The 23,703-nt window shown below is 34.1% G+C and overlaps 1 protein-coding gene across 2 annotated transcripts in view; it reads left to right on the plus strand.

Annotated features, from left to right (window-relative positions):
- LOC145246613 (Golgi-specific brefeldin A-resistance guanine nucleotide exchange factor 1-like) overlaps positions 1–23,703 on the plus strand; it is a 188,925-nt gene that overhangs the window by 15,988 nt on the left and 149,234 nt on the right. For both annotated transcript variants that reach the window (XM_080108280.1, XM_080108279.1), the window contains exon 2: positions 10,037–10,149. In XM_080108280.1, the coding sequence (XP_079964406.1) occupies positions 10,048–10,149 (102 nt within the window). In that variant the 5' untranslated portion in view covers positions 10,037–10,047. The remainder of the gene's footprint in view (positions 1–10,036; positions 10,150–23,703) is intronic.

A 23,703-nucleotide genomic window follows, 5' to 3' on the forward strand; every position in this document is an offset into this window, starting at 1 on the left:
GATGAAACAATAAAATTCTGTGTAACTTTTATCACTCATTTTTTAACTCACACACACACACACGGTTTGAGAATAAGGTGTTTTGAAATAGTGCTGTGCGGCACGTTTAGGATTCTGCTAATATTAACTAAAAATGTAAGTCAAATATTTGACAGCATTTTATGTTTTTAATTACTTTTTTGTTTAAAAATGTTGTCAGCCAATTTTCGATTAATTGCCTACTGGTTCACATAAAAACAAATATATTTTACTTTTTTAATGCTGTCGTGTGGACATGGGACAAAAAAAATGTTCCATTTTTGGGCGTCTCCAGAAATTTCTAGTAATATCTAATTTCATACCAGAAATACACTCCATCCCTTCCTGAATGAAACTTGCATAAGTACATATACATTTTATTTCCATGGTAATTTTTTACATGATTTATCTTTATTCAGTTTTTAATGACAAAAATGTATGTATCCGTCTTGCTAATCAATATCTGCCTTATGCAAATATATTATAGTTTTTTTTTTTTTTTTAATAATTTAAACTTATTTCATGTTTTTCCACACTTGCACTTCATGTTTAAGTTTTTTTTTTTTTTTTTTTTTTTTTTTTTTCACACTCGCAGTTCATGTTTCTATTTACTTGCGGTCAGAGTTAGACACAAGGTCAGTTTTTAATGTGGAGAAAATCCAGCTACCTCAAAACGGGTACTCTGGATAAAAACAAAAATAAAAATTGTCTCAGTCACGAAAGATTTCTCCATTGCCTGTTCAGTGTTTGCATTTCATGTTTAGCTTGTTTTTGTCACACTTGTAGTTCATGTTTAGCATGTTTTGTGTTAAATTGCAGCAATTATGTAACTAGCTCACTCAGAGGAGCAGATATTTTCTTGTCTTCTAATTAGTGCAGAATTAGAGGTCGGTTTTTAATGTGGGTAAAAATCTAGCTTCCTACAAAGGAAAACTCCATAAACTAATCAAAATTGCCTTGGTATAGAAGGATTTCCCCTTTACTGACAAAAGGCACAAAAGATGAAGTGTAGTAACGGATACATTTTAGTGATAAGGCCTAGGAGTTTGATTTTTAAACTGAAGATGATGCATACACTGTGAAAAGGTTTATAGTGAACAAGACTTGTGCAATTTCCAACTGCATTTCTGATCCAACATGAAGTTTATTGGTGAGGAAAACTCCAAGATGACAGAAAGGTAATACTGGTGTGGAACTCCTGTTTCAGCTGTAGTTGCAACTGCAGCAGAAAAACCATGCCTGTAAAATATTCTATGTTTATTGGCTGAAATACTTGATTGGTCAATTATATCAAAATACTTAATTTCAATTGATTTCTTATACCTGATTTCAATCAATCAAGAAGCGTTTGCACTGAGAACCGAGCACCTGTTCTGCGTCTGTTATTTAAACAAGAACCCAAACACAATTACCAGTGAAAAACTTGACTTGCCAAACAAACTTGTCATTGTTTTAATTCTTCGGATTACTCTTCTCATTTTGAGTGTCATTTTCACAATGTTTCTGTCGATGTAACCTTCAACCTTCTTCAGGTGTATCTTGCTGCAAAGACCCGTGGTATAGCGAATAAAGTATTTGCTGAAATTCAGTTGTAAAGTTACTTTTCTGGAGATTAAAGGTTCAATCCTCAGTGTAGGCAACACCCGATGCAATTGCAAATTATTAAGGACTTCTACCCAATCATGGCTGATATGAGAGCATGCTACCTCCATGGATTAAATAAAGGGCTCCGTTTGAAATTCCATGCAGGGTCTCTAGTTTGCCACAAAGATTCTTCAAGTTTGCCAAGATACACCTGAAAAAAATATCACTCGGGATGAGAATCAATCCTTATCTAAAAAATTCAGAAATATAAACTCATGTCAGTCACAACATTGTGTTGGTAACTGCGACACACTCCTTGCAGGCAAACTAAATCTAGCTATGGTTGTTTGGGTTCTAGTATCACGGCAAACAACACCAACCACAGTCATAGATTAATAAATGTAATGATACCCTAACCCAGACTCTGGCACTAGTTCTTACATAGACCAACAAAACACATTTTGTGTCTAGACTTTTTGAAGTCTTCATAACTCTTTACTTTTGGTTCTTCCATCAAGTCATAAATGTCATATATGGATAGATTTTGCCATTATTTTTTATGCCTTTTTCCATTCCCACTAGACTGTGATGAGTGGAGAAAGACTAGTATTATTTTCAGGATTTTCATTCTCCTAGACTAGTTGTCCTAACAAGACTTGATAGTGTAGATTAGCTTAATTATTCACAGGTAAGAGTATTAGAGAAAATGATATTTAAACCATTTTCACAACCAGACATACAGCACCTGGTATTTAAAAAAAATGATCACACTGATGCTCTATACAGTGTGTGCCTCCTGATAATACATCATACCCTTGCTTTCCAAATACGGATTAACTAGCTAATATTTAAGAATTAGTTGGATGCCTGGCATTGCCCAGTCGTACAGTACGCTTAACCATATCTTGATTGATGCTGATTGCATATGTATTATTATAGAATCCATACTCTATTGAATATTATATATTACAAGGAATAATATGCCCGGTGGACTAATTCCCCCCCAAATTTTTTAAAATTATATCGTTCATCAAATTTTGTCTGTGTTTGTTTACAATATCACATATTTGGTTTTGACGATCTTGAAAATAGTCTTTCTTCTCTTATAGATAAAAAAGAAAATTTTTACAGGGGAATTTGCTATAGCTACACCAGTATAACATAAAATATCCCGCTGTAAAAAAAAAATTTTTTCTCTAAAAGAGAAGGCTATTTTTTGGCTTGGATCTTTTTAATTTTTGATGAATTTCTGTACAAAACATATCTAAGAACACTGCCAGAAATATAGATTTCCTTTGTGTACCATTTGCAAAAGACAGGCTCGGCTGTTTCGGAACCTACACAAAGTGATACTTTTATAATAGTAGAGATGCTGTTATTGTATCATTTTGTGAGAAAAAATATAAGGATGACAATGTATGTATATCACAAAATGTTTTTTTAAAAATTTTATTTATCACTTGTAAAACATTTTCTTATTTTGTTCTAGCTGGAGATGGGACATCCTACTGGATACCAAATATTCACCTGCTGTTTCATACATTCCAATTGAAAGATCAGCTTAAGATTCTGTCTCTTTAAGTTCAATTGTTTGTATCTATCTTGCACTTCACCATTATATTTACCAGATAGTTTTTTAAATCCTTTTTATGAGTCTAGTTGCTCCTAACTATTGGAATGATGGAGATCTTCCCAAGATTCCAGTTTCTTTTCATGTCGTACATAAGACCTTAGTATTTTATCTTTTCCCTCTCAGCTCTTTGTATAACTAATTGTTTTAGCATGTAGATCTAAACTGCAAACCGTCCAATGTACCAATTTGGTGTAGTTCTGTGTTTTTGTTTGGCATTTCTAAATTAGCACGCAATTAAAATTTTAAAAAACTAGCAGATGTACTTTGCATTGCCTGGTATTAAACGTAACGTTAAGTTCCTTAAAAAATAAAATGAAGTAAAAAAAAAAAAAACCCCCAAAAACCCAAGGAAACTGAAAAATGTACCTGCAAGTATATTTTTTTCTAAACTGGTTACGTCTTGTAAGTAAAAAAAAAAAAAAAAATACTTGAGCAGAGATCGAAACCAAAACCTAAAGACAGTGACTCAAGTATCATGACCATTAAATCAGCTTGACATGATCTTTACAAAGTGTTTTCAAACTTACTCATCTATATATATAAAAGCGAAAATGTATGTATGTTTGTGTGTCTGCTAAAAACTTTCGACAGACACAACAAAAATTCAAACTTGGTCTCATATGAAAGCCCCACCTTTCGGACAACAAATATCGAAAAATTGGCCCAAAGTGACCATCAGAAGTGCGTCAACTGATCGATTTTCTGCAGGGGGGGGGGGCCAAAAAAGTGGCATTTTAATGTTAAACATTACATATTTTTAAATCGATTTATAACTGCCCCCAAAAATACGGCCGCCAACTCTTCTACATAAAGTATACACGCGGCCGTTTATTTTGGGTCAACTTGTATTTAAAACCCGCTGAGTCATGTCACGTGATCTTGACGTCAGCAACCTCTAATGGCGGTCTGAATTTACAATTTAAAAATGTTATCGGTAAAAAAAAAATTAATTAAAGCTAAACTATGAACTTCTCTACGCTATGGCAATGTTACCAAAGTTATTACCACATTCAAAATAGGTAGATACGATAGTTAAACGAAAAATAAAGCCAAACCAAACATGTGAAGTAAAAAAAAAAAATATGCTTACAAAAAATATTAACGATCGAAGTTTTTTTTTAAAAATAAAAACAGCCAGATGCCATTTTCCAGTCTTTAGAGTAAGGCAGACGAAGTGAGAGAGTCGCAAACAGAGAGGGAGAGAGATGTCTAGACAGAAAATGAGAAAAACGTTAACTTTTTCACCCCGAAATCAACAATTTTCGACAGGGGGGAAGGGTCAACAACGCATGCGTCAGATGACGTCATGACGTCGTGACCTGATTTACTTTAAATAGTTGATAAACCAAACGAACTTTAAAGACGTCGCTTTAGCTCAGGTAGTTAAGGCCTTGGTTCCTAATCTAAACGTTTTGGGTTCGAATCATGGTGTGAGATGTTTTGTTTTTCTCCGATTTTTTTTAATTTAAATATTGAACCCTGTATTATTTAAGCCATTTTTCACGTAACGTTCGTTCATTTTTCTGTTTTAATCGTTCATTTGCCTTACGTTATTTTATTTTTTTTGTTTTACCCCCCCCCCCCCCCGCTTAATTAAAACGTTTTCTTTTCTTTCTTCGCTTATAACAATGCTGTCATCGTCGTTGTTGTCGTAACGCTCGACGACTTTCAAACATCTTTCACTTCTGGCTGGCCGATTTTATTTTCAAACTTCGCCTCAGGGGTTCGGCTTTGATCCTACCCCCCCCCCGGCTTCTTTTTTATTTAACACCACACACCCCTACAAACACCCGGGCAACGCTGGGTACCCCTCGCTAGTTCTTAACATAAAGAAGCTGCCATGTTTCACAGCCGTGCATGCGCATTCGTGAAACAGTCGACAAACAGATAAAAATCCGATGACCCTCTCCCCAAGTACCAATTTTTCAATTTTGACCCCTCAGCAACCCCCTCCCCCCCACTTTTTTTTTTTTAATGAAAACTGATTAAAGTTTTCTACGTGTCTAAATACCCATTATACCAAATTTCAAGTCTGTAGATCAAAAATTTGAGTATGTAGGTTGAGAAGTGTCCTCACACATACATTCTCACTTTTCTAGATTAGATCAGCATGTAAAATGAATGTTAAACCTAATATGATAATGACAAGAACATATTAATCAAGCTATTAGTGTGTGTGTGTGCGGCTGGCTGTCTGAAGTTGCACAATGATTCTACTTCAGTCAGAATTGTGGAGTTGGAGTTTGAGCAAATTCATTGCTTTAGGAACTGTTCTCATTTTGAGTGTTATTTTCACAACATTTAGATCAATGTAAATAAAAACAATTATCATGAACATCTAGAAATAATTATTTTCTGAGTTACACACCATTGACACGAATACTGATCAACATTCTTGCTTTTTTTTCTTTTTTACAGATTATATCTGTAGGTTGAAGTTCTGTATTTTCTGCTGATTAGTAAATGCTGCTTTCAGTTTGAATGAATGGTGCAAGGTGGTAGTAAAAACAGATCAGGAGAGGGAGAGCAGATTTGCACTTTTTTTTTTTTAAATTTATTTTATTTTTTTTTTATTTATTTTTTCTTAATAGAAATCGCTCCAAACAAGGCATAAAGTCACCTAATGTAAAGAACTAAAAATAAATTTGAATTCTCTAACTTTTTTTTTTTTTTTTTTTTTTTTTAATGGATACATGGCATTTTTTAAGGAATTGCAGCATACTTATGTGCATTTACTGCATATTATTTAGTAACCATTAATTTCTGGAGATTTTCAGTAGCATATTTCGATTCCTTGCACAAAAATACTTATATGACAAATTTCATTGCTTAATCTTCTGTTTTAACAAAAATATAGCATTTTTACTGAAAAAGTAGTGTAAAAAGTGTGAAAGAACACGTATGGTCTTAAAGGGGAAAATATCCAACGTGTGAGGCACAAAAATAGTCATAACTTCCTTCATTTTAATCTGATTTTAAAAAGATTCTTAGCTCATCAAGCTCTTTCTATGTATGTCATTATTGAGATATTTTAAGCCGTTTAAAGTTTTTCATGTGCATTGCTAATACTGTATGTGGCTTGACATTTCCCGCAGAAAAATATATTTAGTTATAAAAGTAAAATATATTTAGTTATAAAAGTGAAATATATTTAGTTATAAAAGTGAAATATATTTAGTTATAAAAGTGAAATATATTTAGTTATAAAAGTGAAATATATTTAGTTATAAAAGTGAAATATATTTAGTTATAAAAGTGAAATATATTTAGTTATAAAAGTGAAATATATTTAGTTATAAATTTTATGTGTGTGCAAAAAACTAGGTTAAAACTTGGGGGAAATTCATTCAATACTTTTTTCTTTTTCTCCATTCTGTTTTTCGCATTAAAAATTTTTTTTTTTTTTTCTCACTTGCATTTTAATAGCAAACTTTATATTTTAATAAATTTTTTGTTAAAAATACCAGATTCAAACATAATCTTGCAAATACATTCTGATATATCATTCAGTCTGTTATAAATAATGCGTATTTGTATATCTTTATATTAATAAATATAAATCTGTCCGGTCGCACACAAGTTAGTTAGAAACGTACCTTTTTCTAGCCTCTACAAGGTGGATTAATGAAAGTATCGCCCTAAAGAAAACAACATTACAGCTTTATTCAGGTAACTTGATTATGTAGTAGAGCTGACATCTATTCAATGTAGCCACCTTCAACCTCAATCACCACCTTGATACAGGTCTAGAATTGGGACCATGCCTTTTTCACAAGCGCTGGCGGGAGCTCGGCAAATACTCGGCAATTAGGCTCGTTTTGGTGTTGTGGGAGGTCATGTTGATGTTTTCGACGTATGACTGAACAAAGTAGTCCAGCAGGTTCAGGTTGGAGGAGGGGTCCAGTGAGAGAAGGGTACAAAGTCATAGCACTCCTGAAATCAAATCTGGGTCTCTTTGGACTTTTGTGCTGGCGCCGAGTCCTGCTGTCACACTTAGGGTCTGTCAGCAGCCACCTGATTGCACCCGGGGATTACCACACTCTTTAGCACATCCAGGCACACTTGGGTGTTTACTTTCAAGCCGACTTCGAAGATGTGAGGTGGCATGATGTGACCCTCACTTGAAACACCAAAGACCATAACCATGGCTGGAAACTTTGTTTTCATCAACCTGAGCACATCCCTGTTAATCGTGGTAATCCAGCGATGCATTTTGAGGGTGCTGGCAATGGTCCTGTTGTCATAACTTGGATTGGTAGAGAGCATGAGTTGTACAGCGAGGCATTTCCGATCTCACTCGTTTAACATTGTGTTACTTTCAGACATGATAGAAGGACCCTATTGGTCTTGGAATTTGTACACAACTGGACAACTAGTAGATGGTTTGTAACAAAAAAAGAAAACCGGTTTTCATCAAACGGAAATGGAATCATGTCTTTTCTAATGCGAAAATTTTATCATTCTACCCTGTAAATGAAACTATTTCAGGGCTTGAGAGGAAACAAAAAAGCAAATAGCCAGTCAGACAACAAATAGCACCTGAAACGAATAAAAAAAACAAAAAAAAACACTTCTAGGTGATTATTTTTTTCTTAGCTTATCATAGATGAAATTATCAATGTCTTGTGTTATGATTTTATATTTCCTCCTTTTTCTTGGTGTTACTAACCCTAACGGGAGAGTAACATGAGGGCGACACTAACAAAACATTTGTCCCTGACGAATTCTCATATGTCTCACTCTTTGTATTTTTGAAAAATTTTCTTATTAATTTGTTTAAGCAGATGCCAAGCATTCTGATATTTTGAGACTTTAAGATTTCAGTTCGATTGTTTGAATCTTTCTTGCACTTGGTTCACTGGATATATTTGCAAGATAGTTTTTGAAATTCTTTTTTGTGCGTCCAGTTTCTCCTATAATTTCTGAAATGATAGAGATTTTCCTTTTTTCATGTCGTACATAAGACATTGGCATTTCGTTACTTTTTTCCTCTTAGCTCTGTTCAATCCAGCATCATTGGCATCACTAACTTCTACTAAAATCGCTTTTTATCCTTGCTTTATATCACTGTCAGGTTTTATTGTGCAGTAGGTACATAGCTGTAAGGACTGCATGATCACAGTGGATGGTGTATGACTTATTTTCAACTGTTCTTTCTGATGTTTTTTTTTTTTTTAATTTTCTTCCTTTGAAGATTGTAACGCTGGGTATGGGGCAGCCAAACCAGCTGCCAACATTGCCCTGCTTTTTATTGAAACCAACCGAGAGCTCTTTTTAGTATCTTCGTTGTTCCCTTAAGGGCAATTGTTTGGATCTCTTTTGCACTTGGTTCACCGGGAATATTAGTTAGGTAGGACTTCAGGTTCTTCTTCATAAGCCCTATGGCACCTATAATAACTGATATGATTGATATCTCGGTACTCATGCAGAGAGTGATCCAGACGTAACTTGGCGCACGCCCGGCTTTCCTTGGAACGTGACGTCAACAACCGGAGTAAGCCGAGCGTTGCCAAGGAAATTAAGCTGTCTGACGTAACATAAAGCTGAACCAATGACAATGTAGCATGATGGTTTTCAATGCGACGCACGTTCGTGAGTTGAAAATTCAAAGCAGCAGACAACAATTTCGAAGAGAAAGAAAAAAACAAATTAATATAAAAAAAAAGTCCACCATTTTGTACTTTCACGTCAAAAAAAAAAGAATTTTACTGCTTTAAGTGAGCAGCTGAAAACACCAGCTGGAGTCGACTTTTGTCAAGAAAAGAAATTACTGGCATGGATGAAAACTTGTGCATCATGTGGATACAGGTGAAATCTTATAAGAGGAAAGGTAAGCGATGGCTATACCTGGAGGTGTCGGGCTACCAAATGCCGAACCTTTACATCATCTGGACTGGTACTTTTTTTGCCAAGTCTAGGCTGACAATTGCCATCATAGTTAAAAACATCTACTTGTGGGCGTTCGAGCGAGCAACACAGAAAGACCTCCAGCACGAATGTGGAATACGATCTATGCACGCACACCATTAATAAAACAACAATCTGAGGAAACAACAATATCTGTTTTGATATGAGAAAAAAAAAATATCCCACCCAGTTTTGTTTCTAGTTTTCAGGTTTTGCCTTGAACCCCCCCCCCCAAAAAAAAAATAACACCCCAATTAACGAAAATAATTTGTTTTTTCAATTTTTCTTAAAAGAAAAAAAAACTTAACAAAAAAATTCCTTAAAAGTATTTGACTTAGCTTTTGAACCTTTTTCTTGCAAAAAAAAATATTTAACATTATTTATTTATATATATATATATATATATATATATAGCAAAAAGAAAAAAAATATAACATTTTTCTTTACAGTTAATAAAACTTAAAATTTAAGGTTGGTTTCTTTTCTTATTATGCTTTCATAGGTGATGCTTGACTTAATTTTCTTGGCGACATTCTCCTTACTCCGGCTGTTGATATGTTCCGGAGAAAGCCGGGCGGACTCTGAGTTACGCCTGGATCACTCTCTGCATGAGTATCGATATCTCTCTAAGATTCAATAGATACACTCGTTTACAAGTAATTATTGTTATAACTTCACTAAAAAAAATGTGTATATATTAAAAATCTTTTCAAACCATAAAAAACTGCTAAAGTCATGCTTTGATAAACAATAATTCCAAAAATAAGCTAAAAAGAACAAGCCTCTGCTCCTTCTCCTCCTCCTCTGCTCAATAAACAACCAATCCTAGACACAGATGAAGCTGTTAATGTTGAACATTTTTAATGTCTATTCTCATTCTTTTTCTTTTTTCAGTAAAATTCAAGATGGGTCCACCAAAATATGGAATATACATTATCCAGGGTGAAATTTCACTGGTGGTCACTGCCATGCGTAGAAGTACACGATGGACAACACACAGCCATCAAGTAAGTCATTCTCTATTTAGCTGTCTATGACTAAAACTAGGTACTTCCAGAAAGCTAGTAATTTGAAATATCACCAAATAAAAAAACTAAAAAAAACTTGACAAATATCGGGAAATTGATTTAATGACTTTTTTTTTTTTTTCACATTTTCGTTTAAGTAAAATTCTGTGTTTAAAAATGATTGAAAATTCCAAAATGGGTACTTGTGCATTCTATGAACCAGGTGTCATTACTGTTGCATATTAAGAATTGGAGTTCTCATAAATATCCAGAACCGGAAACTGGTCACGTTGCTGATCAGCCAATCAGAAAGCAATAACAGACATAGTTAAAGCAAAGTAGACGACTTTTGATAAATTGGAAGAAGAAAAAATAAGTTCTTTAATTTTAATCAATCATAACAATCGAGTATACGACAATGAATTTAACCAGTCTAGATAAAATATTAAAGATGCTGGAGCAACACTTAAACCCTAATCCCTAACTCAAAAACAAAACTCTATCCTTAATCTACCAAACAAAAGGTCCTGGATATGACCTTAAACTATATTCGATGGTGAGCCCCCAGCTTGCAGGCCTTAGGGAGTGTGGAGCCACCCTTTAATTGCCATTGCTCCCAGGTCCACTCTGACCCGGAGTGGTAGTACCTGTTAGGGTCCCAACTATGAGTTAAATAGAATACGACTTAAAAAACAAATATATTTTATTAAAAAAATTTTCTTCAAAATCACCGGATTCGGCATTAAATAACCTGGAAAGGGTTGATATGCCGTAAAACAAAAACAACCAACCAACCCAAACAAAACCCTAACCATCCCCCCACAAAAAATGTAACCAGTGCATAAGGTGCAAAAGTATTTTTTGGTCACATGAAAAAAATATAGTTCTACTTATTTAAATAAAAATATTTTTCTGTTCATTTTATCTTTAAATTTTGTAACACACTTTTTGAGACCATAACTTCATTGAAAACAATTTTTGGTCCCCCCCGACAAAAGAAGGGTAGACCTGTAAATTCACCCTTGTCTGTTCCTCATTTTGTCTGTCCGAACTTTTCTTAAGAGCTATGCCTTGGAATTTAAAAAATTTTTTTCACAAACTTTAAACATGATACGAGTAAAAAAGTTACAGAATGGATTTTCCGGGAAAACTCCGGTTGTCCCTCTAAGGGTGCCTTTTGGGTTAAAATGGTTAAAATTGACATTTCTGTGCTTATTAAAAAAAAAAAAAAAATTGATGCCTTGGATTTTTATAAAACTTTCTGAAAAATTGTAACTAACTGATTTCTATATAATTTTGTTTGTCTATACTTTGCGATAACTCTTGGGTGTGCCCCAGGAGCTCTTTTAGGACTAATAAAAACACTCCATTTTTGGGACTATTTTACCTTATTTGTCCAAAATTTTCTGTATATGTCTATTTAGCAATTTTGCATTTAAATAAGTTTAGGCCTTGGGGATTTTTGAGGCTAAGTGGGGGGGGGGGGTCAAATGATGGACTTAGTTATTTTATTTTTATTTTTTTTTTTTGCATCGGGCAGAACTTAAATTTACATATGTTAAGGTTTAAAACTGCACCGTTTGTTCATTTTCACCAGGATTTGACGTCCCCTGGGGACTTTTGGGGCAATGTTGAACTTAGTCATTTTTTTTATGCCTTGTTCACTGTGCACTCATGTGGGACCATGCATGCTTCACTTGTTTTTCTTCATTTGAAGAAGACCAGAGGATGAGTTGGCCAAAATGTGGTGAAACAACTATGAAGATGAGGATGAAGGTCCACAAAAAGAATGAAGGCACAAATCATGAAGCCTCATCTCAAAGGATTCCAAATAATAAATCGAAAAAAAAAGTGAAACAACTATGAAGATTACAGTTTGCAAAAAAATTGGATGAACCATAACTTCAGTTGTAAATGTTCTATAGTTCAATTTTCACCGTTGCATTATCTTGTTTTCTTTAAAGTATTTGGGAGTTTTAATTCTTTTCAATCTTTAAGCAGTTCAAATTTTCTTCAATATTATGAATCAATCATGGGATGTGTATTCTCTTTAGGCCATTATTAAAAAAAAAATGTGCAAAATATTTTCTTATCTGGAATAAGCATTTTTTAAAAGAAACTAATGTGAAATGCATCTTTTTATTGCAAAGAATATTATCCAAGGGAAGGAAAGAAAAATTGGTTAATCTGAATCAAATATTGATTTATCAGATGAATTACTAGAAATTAAAAACTCTGAAAAGCTGACAAGGTATATTTATATATTAGATAAAGGGCCAAAATCCAAAATTTCGATGGTGGGAGATAATCCCTTGTCGATCTTTATTAGTTAACTGTACTTTGTCAACCAATTTTTTCACACATACAAAATCGCAGCCCAAAAATGGAGACTAACTCCAAGAATACAAAAATATCTATGGAGCCAGTAACTTTTCTCCTTTCATTTCCAAAACAACAACCAGCATGCCTGACAATGGTCGAAGGCTACACCGACTGAAACGTTGCATAAATAACACTAAAGATGAAAACAATAGTCCGATCAAAACAAGTAATAAAAAATCTGTTGAGAATCAAACTAACAACCTTTATCTCTAAATACAGTAACCAAAATCAATTGGCTGCCATGTCAAGTTGCAAATTTTAAAACATCAACCAATGTTTTTTTTATTTTTTCATTTTTGAGTGAAACATTAGATAATAGATTGTCAAAAAATGGTTTCTACATATTTATCATAGCTCTTTATATTTCTCGCTTCTTTTTCTCCTCTTGTCTGTCTCTCCAATATTTTTTTTTTCATAGTAGTAGAATTAGCAAAAATTTTTTTTATAAAAATGGTATTATTTGGAATCAGAGGTTTTATCTTTTTCCTCATGTACAACTAGCAATACCAGACACCATAACGTTCAGCACTGGACAAGGTGCACACTGCTACTTAATTTGACACTTATAGTTTTTAAATTAGTAATAAGTACATTTCTCCTACCTACATCAAAATAAAACTTATATAACTAGATTCTCAATAAAATTTACTTTAAAATGGTATTTTAATATTTTTCTTGTGATTTGTATATTCAAAGAAATTGCTATTTAAATCAGGCTATTGATGATGAAACCTGTCAGCAAAGCATACCTGCTGGTGGTAGATCACTTCTTGCAAATAAGCAATTGGGGTGTGTTCACATAAATACTCATAGAAGTTGTACCTGTCCATGACGTTTCTAGTTGTTTTAACTAATTAGGGAAAAGAATTGTCTTTGGTACGGAATTTCAACACAACACATGCGTCTTTCCAGTCAAAAGTTAGAATATCTCAAAGTTGATGCTTTGTAGTACAAAATATAAAATTATTTTTATATATTAGCTTCAATTAAAGTTTAAAAAGCAAAAGGCAAGTATCATGGTGCTCTAAACAGAGACCTTCATTTCAAAGATTCCCCTGTCATATCAAAGAAGCTACTGTCAATTTTATATGCCGGGTCTTTCTGCTTATGTTGTAATAAAACTTCCTAAATGTTGTGATGTTAGGCTGTGTAAAGTCTTAATTTTGGTTGAAATCGCCTGTTCATTCTTCCATCGGATTTTTTTTTATTATTGATACATTTTTTTCCAATTTATATTCTTCGAATGTGTTAAAAATTTTAATATGTACATTAATTTTTCAATTTAAAAAATAATTTTAACTTATGGAGTTCAAGAAAAAAAATGTTTTCCAGATAAAAATCAACACAAATATTTCCAGAAAATTATTTTGAAATTTTAAATCTAATAAAACCCTGATTTTTTAAAGATTTTCACAGAATTAGGTGCCTGAAAAAATAAGTTTTTCTGTCACTTGTATCTTTTCTATCTTGAAAATTTTTTTTAGGTATGAAGGAACAAAAAAATTTCACATATTCCGTAAGCTGAAAATTGTGTATCTGGATGTTCCACTGTGTGTGTGTGTGTGTGTATATATATATATATATATATATATACATAAGGGCAAAATGGGTGCAAGCATGTGTGTAAGTACACGAAAGGCTTTTTACGAAGGGCGTGTAATAAGTAATGCCGCTGACCCAATCCAGTTGTCTGATCTAGTTGAAATTTTGCATGTGCAATGATTTATATCTCTACGGGTTGATGTGGCAAATTACAGCTCTGAACTAATTGTGGTTTCTGTTTTACAGGTGTTTGAACTGAGTCAGGTGTGAAATGGAGCCTATTGAATGTCGAGCAGTGATCTGGTTTTTGTATTTGAAAGGACGCACACCACAGGAGACTTTTTATGAAATGAAAGAAACTTATAATGATTATGCCCCATCATATGACCTTGTAAAACGCTGGCATTGTGAATTCAAACATGGCCGGAAGTCTGTGGAAACAACTTGCAGACCTGCCCCCCCCTTCTGCCATTGATGAGGCATCTGTCTGTCAAGTTGAGGCTGCCATTTTGGAAGATCGGCGCATTACTATTCGCCAAATAGCCCAGGATGTCCAGATTAGTACAGGGTCTGTGGAAACTATCATTTATGATCATTTGCATATGAATAAGGTGTCTGCCAGATGGATTCCAGGTTGCTCACACCATTCTAGAAGCGAGAACGCATCAGGGATAAATTTGGAATTGTGCCAAGAAGATGAGTCAAAGTTTTTCAAAAGACTAATTACACAGGATGAAACCTGAGTCCATCACTATGATCCAGAGATCAAAGCCCAGTCAATGCAGTGGAAGCACTTGGACTCACCATCTCCAAAGAAGGCAAGGGTGCAGCTCTCCGCTGGCAAGGTCATGCTCACAGTCTTCTGGGACCAGGACGGAGTAGTGATGACAGATTTCCTTGCAAAGGGTACCACAATTATGCTTCACTTTTGAGGAAATTAAGAGAAGCTATCAAAATCAAGAGGCGGTGCAAAATCAGCAAAGGTACCCTCCTCCTGCAGGACAACGCTCTGATCCACAACTCGTATGTTGCCAGATCAGAAGCACGGGCGTGTGGTTATGAAATCCTCCCCCATCCTCTCTACTCTCCTGACCTTACACCCTCTGACTTTCACCTCTTCCCAGCCATAAAGTTGTTGAAAGGAAAGTGTTTCCCAGATGATGCAGCCTTGATTTCTGAAGTCACGTCATGGTTGGAGGACCAACCTGGGGTGTTCTACAAAAAAGGTCTCCTAGCTGCATCAAACGATGGTAGAAATGCAAACTCTGGGTGGTTACTATGTAGAGAAAGACTAATAACTATGCCAAGTTTCATTGCTCTACTGCTATAGGAAGTGGGTCAGGGGCATTACTTATTGCACACCCCTTGTAGGTGGGGGTTTTCGTATCAGTAAGATTTGCATACTTCCTAGATCATAATATCTCGCATTCACAAACGGGCATTGTCTCTATCTTTTTTTTTTTTATCAAGTTAAACAAAATTCCCACCGTGTCGTCTAGTCAGCTGTTTGTTTGTCTTTTTCGTATAAAAAAGCGAAACTATTCAAATGCAACCGCCTGGCTTTTGGGCCTGATAATATCTGTTCTGTAATTGGTCCTTGGTCAATGTAGGAGAAACCTTTCATACTGAGACAATTATTATTTATTTGGAGTTGCCCCCCCCCCCCATTAAAAATGACCTTGGGTCTAATTTGCTTTCGTAGGAGGTTTAAAAGCAACGCTATTTCTGCAAGTCAGCTTATGTTTGACTGTTAAATTTGAACTCTTTACACTTCCGGTCGCATCATGGAGTAGCAGTAAAATGTTAGATTTTCTTTCACTTTATTTTCCGCCTTTGCATCACGGGTTTGAGTCTGCCTACCTTACCACTTTTTTTTTTTTTTTTTATTAAACACATACTTACAAACACCCGGGCAATGCTGGGCACTCAGCCTAATATATATGAGAGAGAGAGAAAGGGATGAGAAAGAAAAAAAAAAAACCAAGCAAAAATGTTTTTCTTTTTTTAATGTTTTATCTGTTTACTTGCACTTCTATGAGCAAACATAGTATGTCGGACAACAACCCACCTTCATTTTATTTCCATAATGAAACATTTTTATTTTTTTTCTGCTTTACCAGTTGATTTTATTTATTTTTTTTTTCTATTAAACTTTGTATGAGGAGCGTTCCAAAATTAATGCCCCCATCTTTGTTCAGCATTTTTGTTCAACATGCATCATTAAATTCCTGGCAAAAGTTCATTGAGAATAGTGGTTTACTATGTAGAAAATTAAATTCTGGAGTACAAAAAGTTGCTCATTTTAATGGTACCACTCGTATATTCATAGTTCAACTTTTTGAGTTGAAAAAAAAAATAGGCTTTACTTTTGGAACGGCCGTCATAGTTTAAGATGTTTTTTTTTTTGTTTTTTGTTTTTTTTTAATTTCACCAATTCAGATGTTATTTCATATGAATAGTGAGGTGGACACTGGTGGAGAATGTTTTTTTTTTTTTTTTTTTTTTTTCTATCGTTTTTGACGGTGGGTGTACATTCGTTTTGTATAAATAGTGTTCATGCAATACAACTCTACCTCAACAGCATACAATATTCATTCAAAACAATTTCTGTTAATTATATGGTATTGCAGTGATTAATCAACAAGACATTCAACAATAAACATTGAAGATGTGTGGCCGGGGATGAAGTAGTATGTCTCCTTCTACTTGCTTCTTTACGAGGTTTTACTGTGGGTAAAATCCAGCTACCCAAATAAGGCAATTATGAAAAGGGAAAACTAAAACAAATTTTTGCCCGCCCGCCCCCAACAAAAAATTGGACCTAGTAATTCACTCCTGTTCGTTTGTTTGCATTTTTCTCAATAACCATGCATTGGATTTTTTAAAATTTTTGTACAAACTGTCATGGTGAAGTTGTCATGGTAAAAATAAATGTTTGCCGGGATAACTGGTTGCCTCTCTAGGAGGCATTATAGGGGTAAAATTGCCCCCAAAATCATTTGTCCGTTCGTTTGTTTGCATTTTTTCAGTAACCACACCATTTTTTTATTTTTTTTATTTAATTTTGCACAAACATTAGTCATGGTGAAAGTAAATTTTTCACTCGTGTTGTCAGAAAGCAATATATTTTATTTTTATCTAAGTATTTTACTCGATATTACCAGCTTAATTGAGCAAGTTAAACCTACATTGATTAAAAATTCTATATTTTTGTATGACCAACATTTTCATGAATGCAACCTTCTTTGAGGTATATTAAGATGAGTCATGTTATTGTATGAACTAGTTTAGAAATAAATTAAATATATTTTTATATATATATTATATAGATTTTTTTTTATGGAAATCACATGAAGCTACTTAATGTAAGGAACTTACAAGAACGAAAGCTGATTATCGCAAAAACAGGAGATGACTCTTGACCCTCATCTTTAAAATACCAAGTCTGTAGGTAGGAGGAAAATGGTGGGTAGGAAGAAAGTTCCACAATCTTGCAGTCCTTGGAAAGAAGCTACTGGAATATGGAGCTGTATTACAGTGAGATATTAAAACAGCAAATTGTAGGTGACCACTAGATCAATAAATCACATGAGCTGGAACAAAGGAAGCAGAGATTTTTAATTCGACAATTCTGAAGATTACATGCCATGATAGTTTTTATAAAAAAAACCGAGACTAGCAATATCGTGTGTGTGTGTGTGTGTGTGTGTGTGTGTGTGTGTGTGTGTGAGAGAGGTTGCATTGAAGAAAAGAAGGGTGAGTGGGAGGGCAATCAAATTGCAGATATGTTTCTGCAATTTATCAAAAACCTTTAAAAGGGAGACAGATTCATCAGCAGGAGTATGACATTGTCTGATTGTAGATTTGTAGAGATAGAGAATAGCCTCAGGTGTTAGAAAGTGTTTAAAGAGAACCAACTTTATGAAAAAGCAGAAAGAGAAATGGATTTAAGATTTGATGAGAAATAAAATCCAAGAAGTTTTAGAGTCGATTTCTCCTCAAGAGCAAAACCAGCCATAAGAATCTCGGGAAGAAAGGGGACACACCTATGATTGAAACAAGGTGCACTTCACAAATTCACCAAACTATGGCCATGTAATTCTTCTGTATCCTCAGAAAAATTTTGCGCTAATGGGAGTCCAACATTCACTTGCATTTAACATGGCGCTATGAACAGAGTTGTTGCAATCTTCACCCCTAGGTAACAAGTGTTCTGTATCTCTACATGGAAAGCGATCTTAAATGTAACCATATATTCCATGCCCATGACAATCTTGGGGGTCAGATTTGGATGTTAAATTAGAATATCCTTTAATTACGAACTCATCTAGGGCAATAGTCGGTCAAATGCCAGTTTTGCTGAGGAATAATATGTCTGATTTAGTGTCCTGTAATTGGGTTTCAACCTCTAAAAAGTTGGAATAGAGACCCCTGATGTTGAAGGAGACGTGGTAGTCTGCGTTGGAAGTTGGAGTTCTGGGTTTAATCTTGTATTTTTTCGTGAGACTGTTCATGATGGAGTTTTGGGGTTTGTGGAATAGGTCGACAGACTTGGTTAGAGCAGAGCAGAGAGAGAAAAAGAAGTGAAGAATTTTTTTTTTTTTTTTTTTGTAGACCATAATAAGGTAAAGTCATAACAATTACAATAATATGCTGCAAAATAAGATTAACTTCTGGGCAATGCTGGGTATTCTTTTAAATCTCTTTATACAAACAGGAATCACATTAACCTCAGTATCTGTAAATCCAAATCTTTCATCAAGATATTGGAATTAGATGAACCATGTACAAAAAAAAATATCAAAAAGACCTAAATTACTTTAGGAAGACAAAAAATGTTTTGTTTTTTGTTAAAAGCAAAGGCAATAACTTTACAAGAGTATAAACTTCATCCGAGTACAGTCAATGGATAAGAGAACTCTGTTGAATGGAACAATCTGTTTCTGAAACTGAAACGTTGTGAAAATAAAACTCCAAATGAGAACATTAGAAGAATCAAAATAATATGAACTAGTGGCACCTGTGGAAATTCCACAGGGGACTCATTCATATGTAATATATTGATGTTGGCATTTTGTAGATGTTCAGTGTAACTGGGGGCACTCTGATATTATTGTAGCATTTTTGTTAAAACTGCAAAAGTATTCATCTAAGCTAGTATGAACGCCCGGCAAAGTCCGGCCATAAAGTACGCTTAAATATGATATTTTAATTCTTGCAGATTTTGTATATATTATTATAGAGTTAATGTTCTATCGATTTTTATATATGATAAAGTTGTGATTTTGAAAAAAAAAATAAATAAATAAAATAAAAAAAATATCCATATGACTTGGATGCATTAGCTTGAATCAAAGCCAAAATCAAAACATATATATATATATATATATATATATATATATATATATATATATATATATATATATAACTTGAGTTCCTTCAGCCATAACCAAAACTTATGAAGAATTCTTGGTAAAATTATTTATGACAAGAAATGGAAGTACATAACAATTAAACGACCCGGATGTAAGCTTGACACAGAAAATAACACACACGCTAGCGTATTAATATATAGATAATCAATCCTTCTCTTAAAAACCTAAGTTATTCTGTTTTATCTACTTTGGTAGATAAAACAGTTTGTTATAAATCTTATGTATATAATCTCTATCTCTACTCTTATATAAAAGTCACTTTGTGTGTGTGCCTTAGTTTCTTCCACATAGTTTCCGAAATGGCTGAGCCTATCTTTTGCAAATTTCACACAAAGGTAATTTCTATGCCTGGCAGTGTTCTTAGATGTGTTTTGTGCAGAAATTCATCTGATAAATATCAAAAATCAAAAAAATCCGATCTTAGAAATAATCTTTCTTCTCTTATAGATAAAAAAGAATTTTTACAGAGGAATATCTTACGTTACACCATTGTAACGTAAAATATTCCGTTTTTTTTTTTTTTTTAATTATCTATAAGAGAATATTTTTAAGATCGTCAAGCCCAAATATCAGCTGACGTGATATTATAAACAAACACACAGAATTTTATGGACAACATTAGCATTAATATTTTTAAATTTTTTTTTTGCGAATTAGTCTAACGGGCAAATTATTCCTTGTAAGACATAATATTCAATATCATGTTTAAGTGTATGGTATGACCAGGCAATGTCAGGCATCCAGCTAGTATGTGTGTGTATGTATGTATGTTTTATGTTTTGCATCTGTGGATTTGTTTTCATGTTTATTATTGTCTGTATTCATTGAATTGTAACATCATCACTATCGTCATGACCATTGAGGAATTACATATGTATGTATATGTGTGTACGTATACATATATATATATATATACACACACACACACACACGTGTGTGCGCGCGTATGCATGCATATATATATATGCATATATATGCATACATTTATTGGACTTCCGGTTCTTTGACTGTTATGGCTCTTGTGGGCTGCGACATTGTTTGGCTGTGGAATTTAATATGTATGTGTGTGTGTATGTGTGTATGTATATGTATGTATATATATTTTTTATTTAAAAAAAAAACAAAAAACAACAAAGCGGGAGACCAGTACCCGCATTAAGCTGGTCTGCAGTTTGACTTGTTGCTGGCTATCTTGCTCTTGCTTGTTGCTGGATGTTAACATTTTGAACAGAGAGAGATTTAGCTGTCGTACAAAGCTAAAACTCTGTAACATCATCTTTGTATAGATATTCCCTCAGGCATTTGTCTATTTAAAAGAAAAAAAAAAAGTCCTGTGGCGAAAAAAAAGCTGTGACGTGTGTACGCCTGTAATGCTGGATGCATGTAACAATTAATCTGCCATCATTATATGTATCTATGTATGTATGTGTATATTTATATATGTACATGTGAGTTTATATGTATTTATATCTATGAGTATATGTATGTATATGTGTCTGTGTGTATATATACATTTATATATGTTTGTATGCATGTATGTGTGTATATTGCATGTGTGTGCATGTATGTGTATGAATGCATATATATAGATGTGTATGTATATGTAGGTAAGTGTATGTATATATATATATATGTGTATGTATGTGTAAGTATATGTGTGTATGTATTTGTATATGTGGATGTATATGTATGTATATGAGTATTATGCATGTGGGTATGTATATGTATGTTTGTTTATTATGCATTGTGTATGCATATGGATATATGAGCATATGCTTATAGACATGTATGCATACATGTATATATGTATATGTATGTATACCAATGACCGTCTTGTTTATGTTTGCATGTGTGTATGTATATGTATGTGTGCGTATTGTGTATGTACGCATGTATATATGTGTGTGATATGTGTACATATGTATGTGTGCGTGCGTGTATATATATATATATATGTATGTATAACAATGACCGTCTTTAGTGTCATGTCTGCTTGAGCATGTGAATTCGCTGGCAGGACTGTCTTTTTCGGGCTCATGAACTTTCAGTGTCTGAGGGAGTGGCACTCGTCTGACAAGACGTTGCAATCATCATCATGTATATATCACACATGATCATAATCATTATCATGTACTGCATATTTGTGAGTCTAAAACAAACTTTTTATTTAAAAAAAAAAAAAAAAAAAAAAAGAGGAAAGATCAGGAAGGAAAAGAGACAAAAACGGTCCAGCTGCTGATCACTTACTATGTATGACTTTTGGAATGTTCCTTCATGTGTATTTTACATGTATATGTGTGTGTATGTATCGGCATATGTATGTATTTGTGTGCCTCTACATGATTATGGTTGCATGTGTGTGCACATGCATGCGTATGTTGGCGTACATCTGTATGTACGCATGTGTTTATTGTCATGTGTATGTGGGGTGGAGAGGGCTCCCGTAAGCCATGGTGAAGGCAACCCCTCTAGGAGAAACAAATCTTAGATTTAAAAAAAAAAAAAACCCAAAAAAACCCATAAAGCGGGAGACCAGCACTCGCATTAAGCTGGTCCGCAGTTTCACTTGTTGCTGGTTATCTTGCTCTTCCTTGTTGCTGGATGTCAACATTTTGAACCGAGAGAGAGAGATTTAGCTGTCGTACGAAGCTAAAACTATGTGACATCATCTGTGTATAGATATTCCCTCAGCCATGGAAAAGTTGTGACGCGTGTAGGCCTGAAATGCTGGAAGCATGTAATAATTGATCTGCCATCATTATATGTATATATGTATGTATAGGTGTATGTATGTTAATGTACAGGTGTATGTATATGTGTGTATACCTATGTATATATGTGTGTGTATGTATATACGTATATATATATTGTTTGTATGTGTATATATGCATGTGTATGTATGTACATGTTTGTGTATGAGTGCATATTCAAGTATGTATATGTATGTATATATGTGTATATGTGTGTACATGTATATGTGTGTATTTATATGTATGTATGCGTGTGTATGTATGTGTATTATGCGTCGTGTATGTATATATGTGTGTCAGGTCATATATGCTACTGGTGAGGAGGGTGGCTAGTCTCCCTGAAGGATTAAAAACAAGACCTTCCAAAGGCCGAATGAACCCTTTTTAGGGGTCAACGGCTAACTAGCACCATGTGTGTTTGTGTGTTGGGGTGGAGAGGGCTCCCATAAGCCGTGGTGAAGGCAACCTTTCTAGGAGAAGCAAATCTCTGATTTAAAAAACCATAAAGTGGGAGACCAGTACCCGCATTAAGCTGGTCTGCAGTTTAACTTGTTGCTGGATATCTTGCTCTTGCTTGTTACTGGATCTCAACATTTTGAACCGAGAGAGAGACTTAGCTATCGTACAAAGCTAAGACTCTGTAACATCACCTGTGTATAGATACTCCCTCAGGCATTTGTCTATAAAAATGGTCCTCTGGCGATGGAAAAGTTATGACGCATGGAGGCTTGAAATGCTGGAAACATGTAATAATTGATCTCAATGACCGTCTTCAGTATCATGCCTGCGTGAGCGTGTGAATTCACCAGTAGAACTAAGAAAAAAATAAAAGTCATGTCTGGGCTCATGGACATTAAGTGTCTGAGGAAGTGGCACTCGTCTGACAAGACGTTTGCAATCGTCATGTTTAGATATGTATGTGTATATATGTATATTTGCATTTATATGTATGTATGCCATTGACCATCTTGTGTATGTTTATGTATTTTTTATTATGTATTATTTATGTATGTATGCATATATGTGTGTATGTATGTGTATATAAGTATGTATGCGTGCATGTATAAATATGTATGTATACTAATGACCGTCTTCAGTGTCATGTCTGTTTGAGCGTGTGAATTTTGCCGGCAGGACTAAAGTCATTTTCGGCTCATGGACTTTCAGTGCCTGAGGGAGTGGCATTCGTCTGACAAGACGTTGCAATCGTCAATATATATATAAAGAGCAAATAGTTAATAAAACATGTTAAAAAAATACTTTGAAAAAGAGTTAAAAACATATTTAATCTGAAAAGGAAACACTTAATAAGTGGATAGTCCTTAATCCGCGGAGTCAACATTATCATGTTGCTGAAAAAAACTAGTTGATATCAGTTGATATATATATTGACTCAGCAGAGTCCTATTGTTTTACACTCTTCGGGTCACCACTTATGAACACCA

This window comes from Euprymna scolopes, chromosome 24, assembly GCF_053919585.1.
Source record: "Euprymna scolopes isolate OS-2025 chromosome 24, ASM5391958v1, whole genome shotgun sequence".
In the NCBI taxonomy this organism is placed as follows: domain Eukaryota; kingdom Metazoa; phylum Mollusca; class Cephalopoda; order Sepiida; family Sepiolidae; genus Euprymna; species Euprymna scolopes.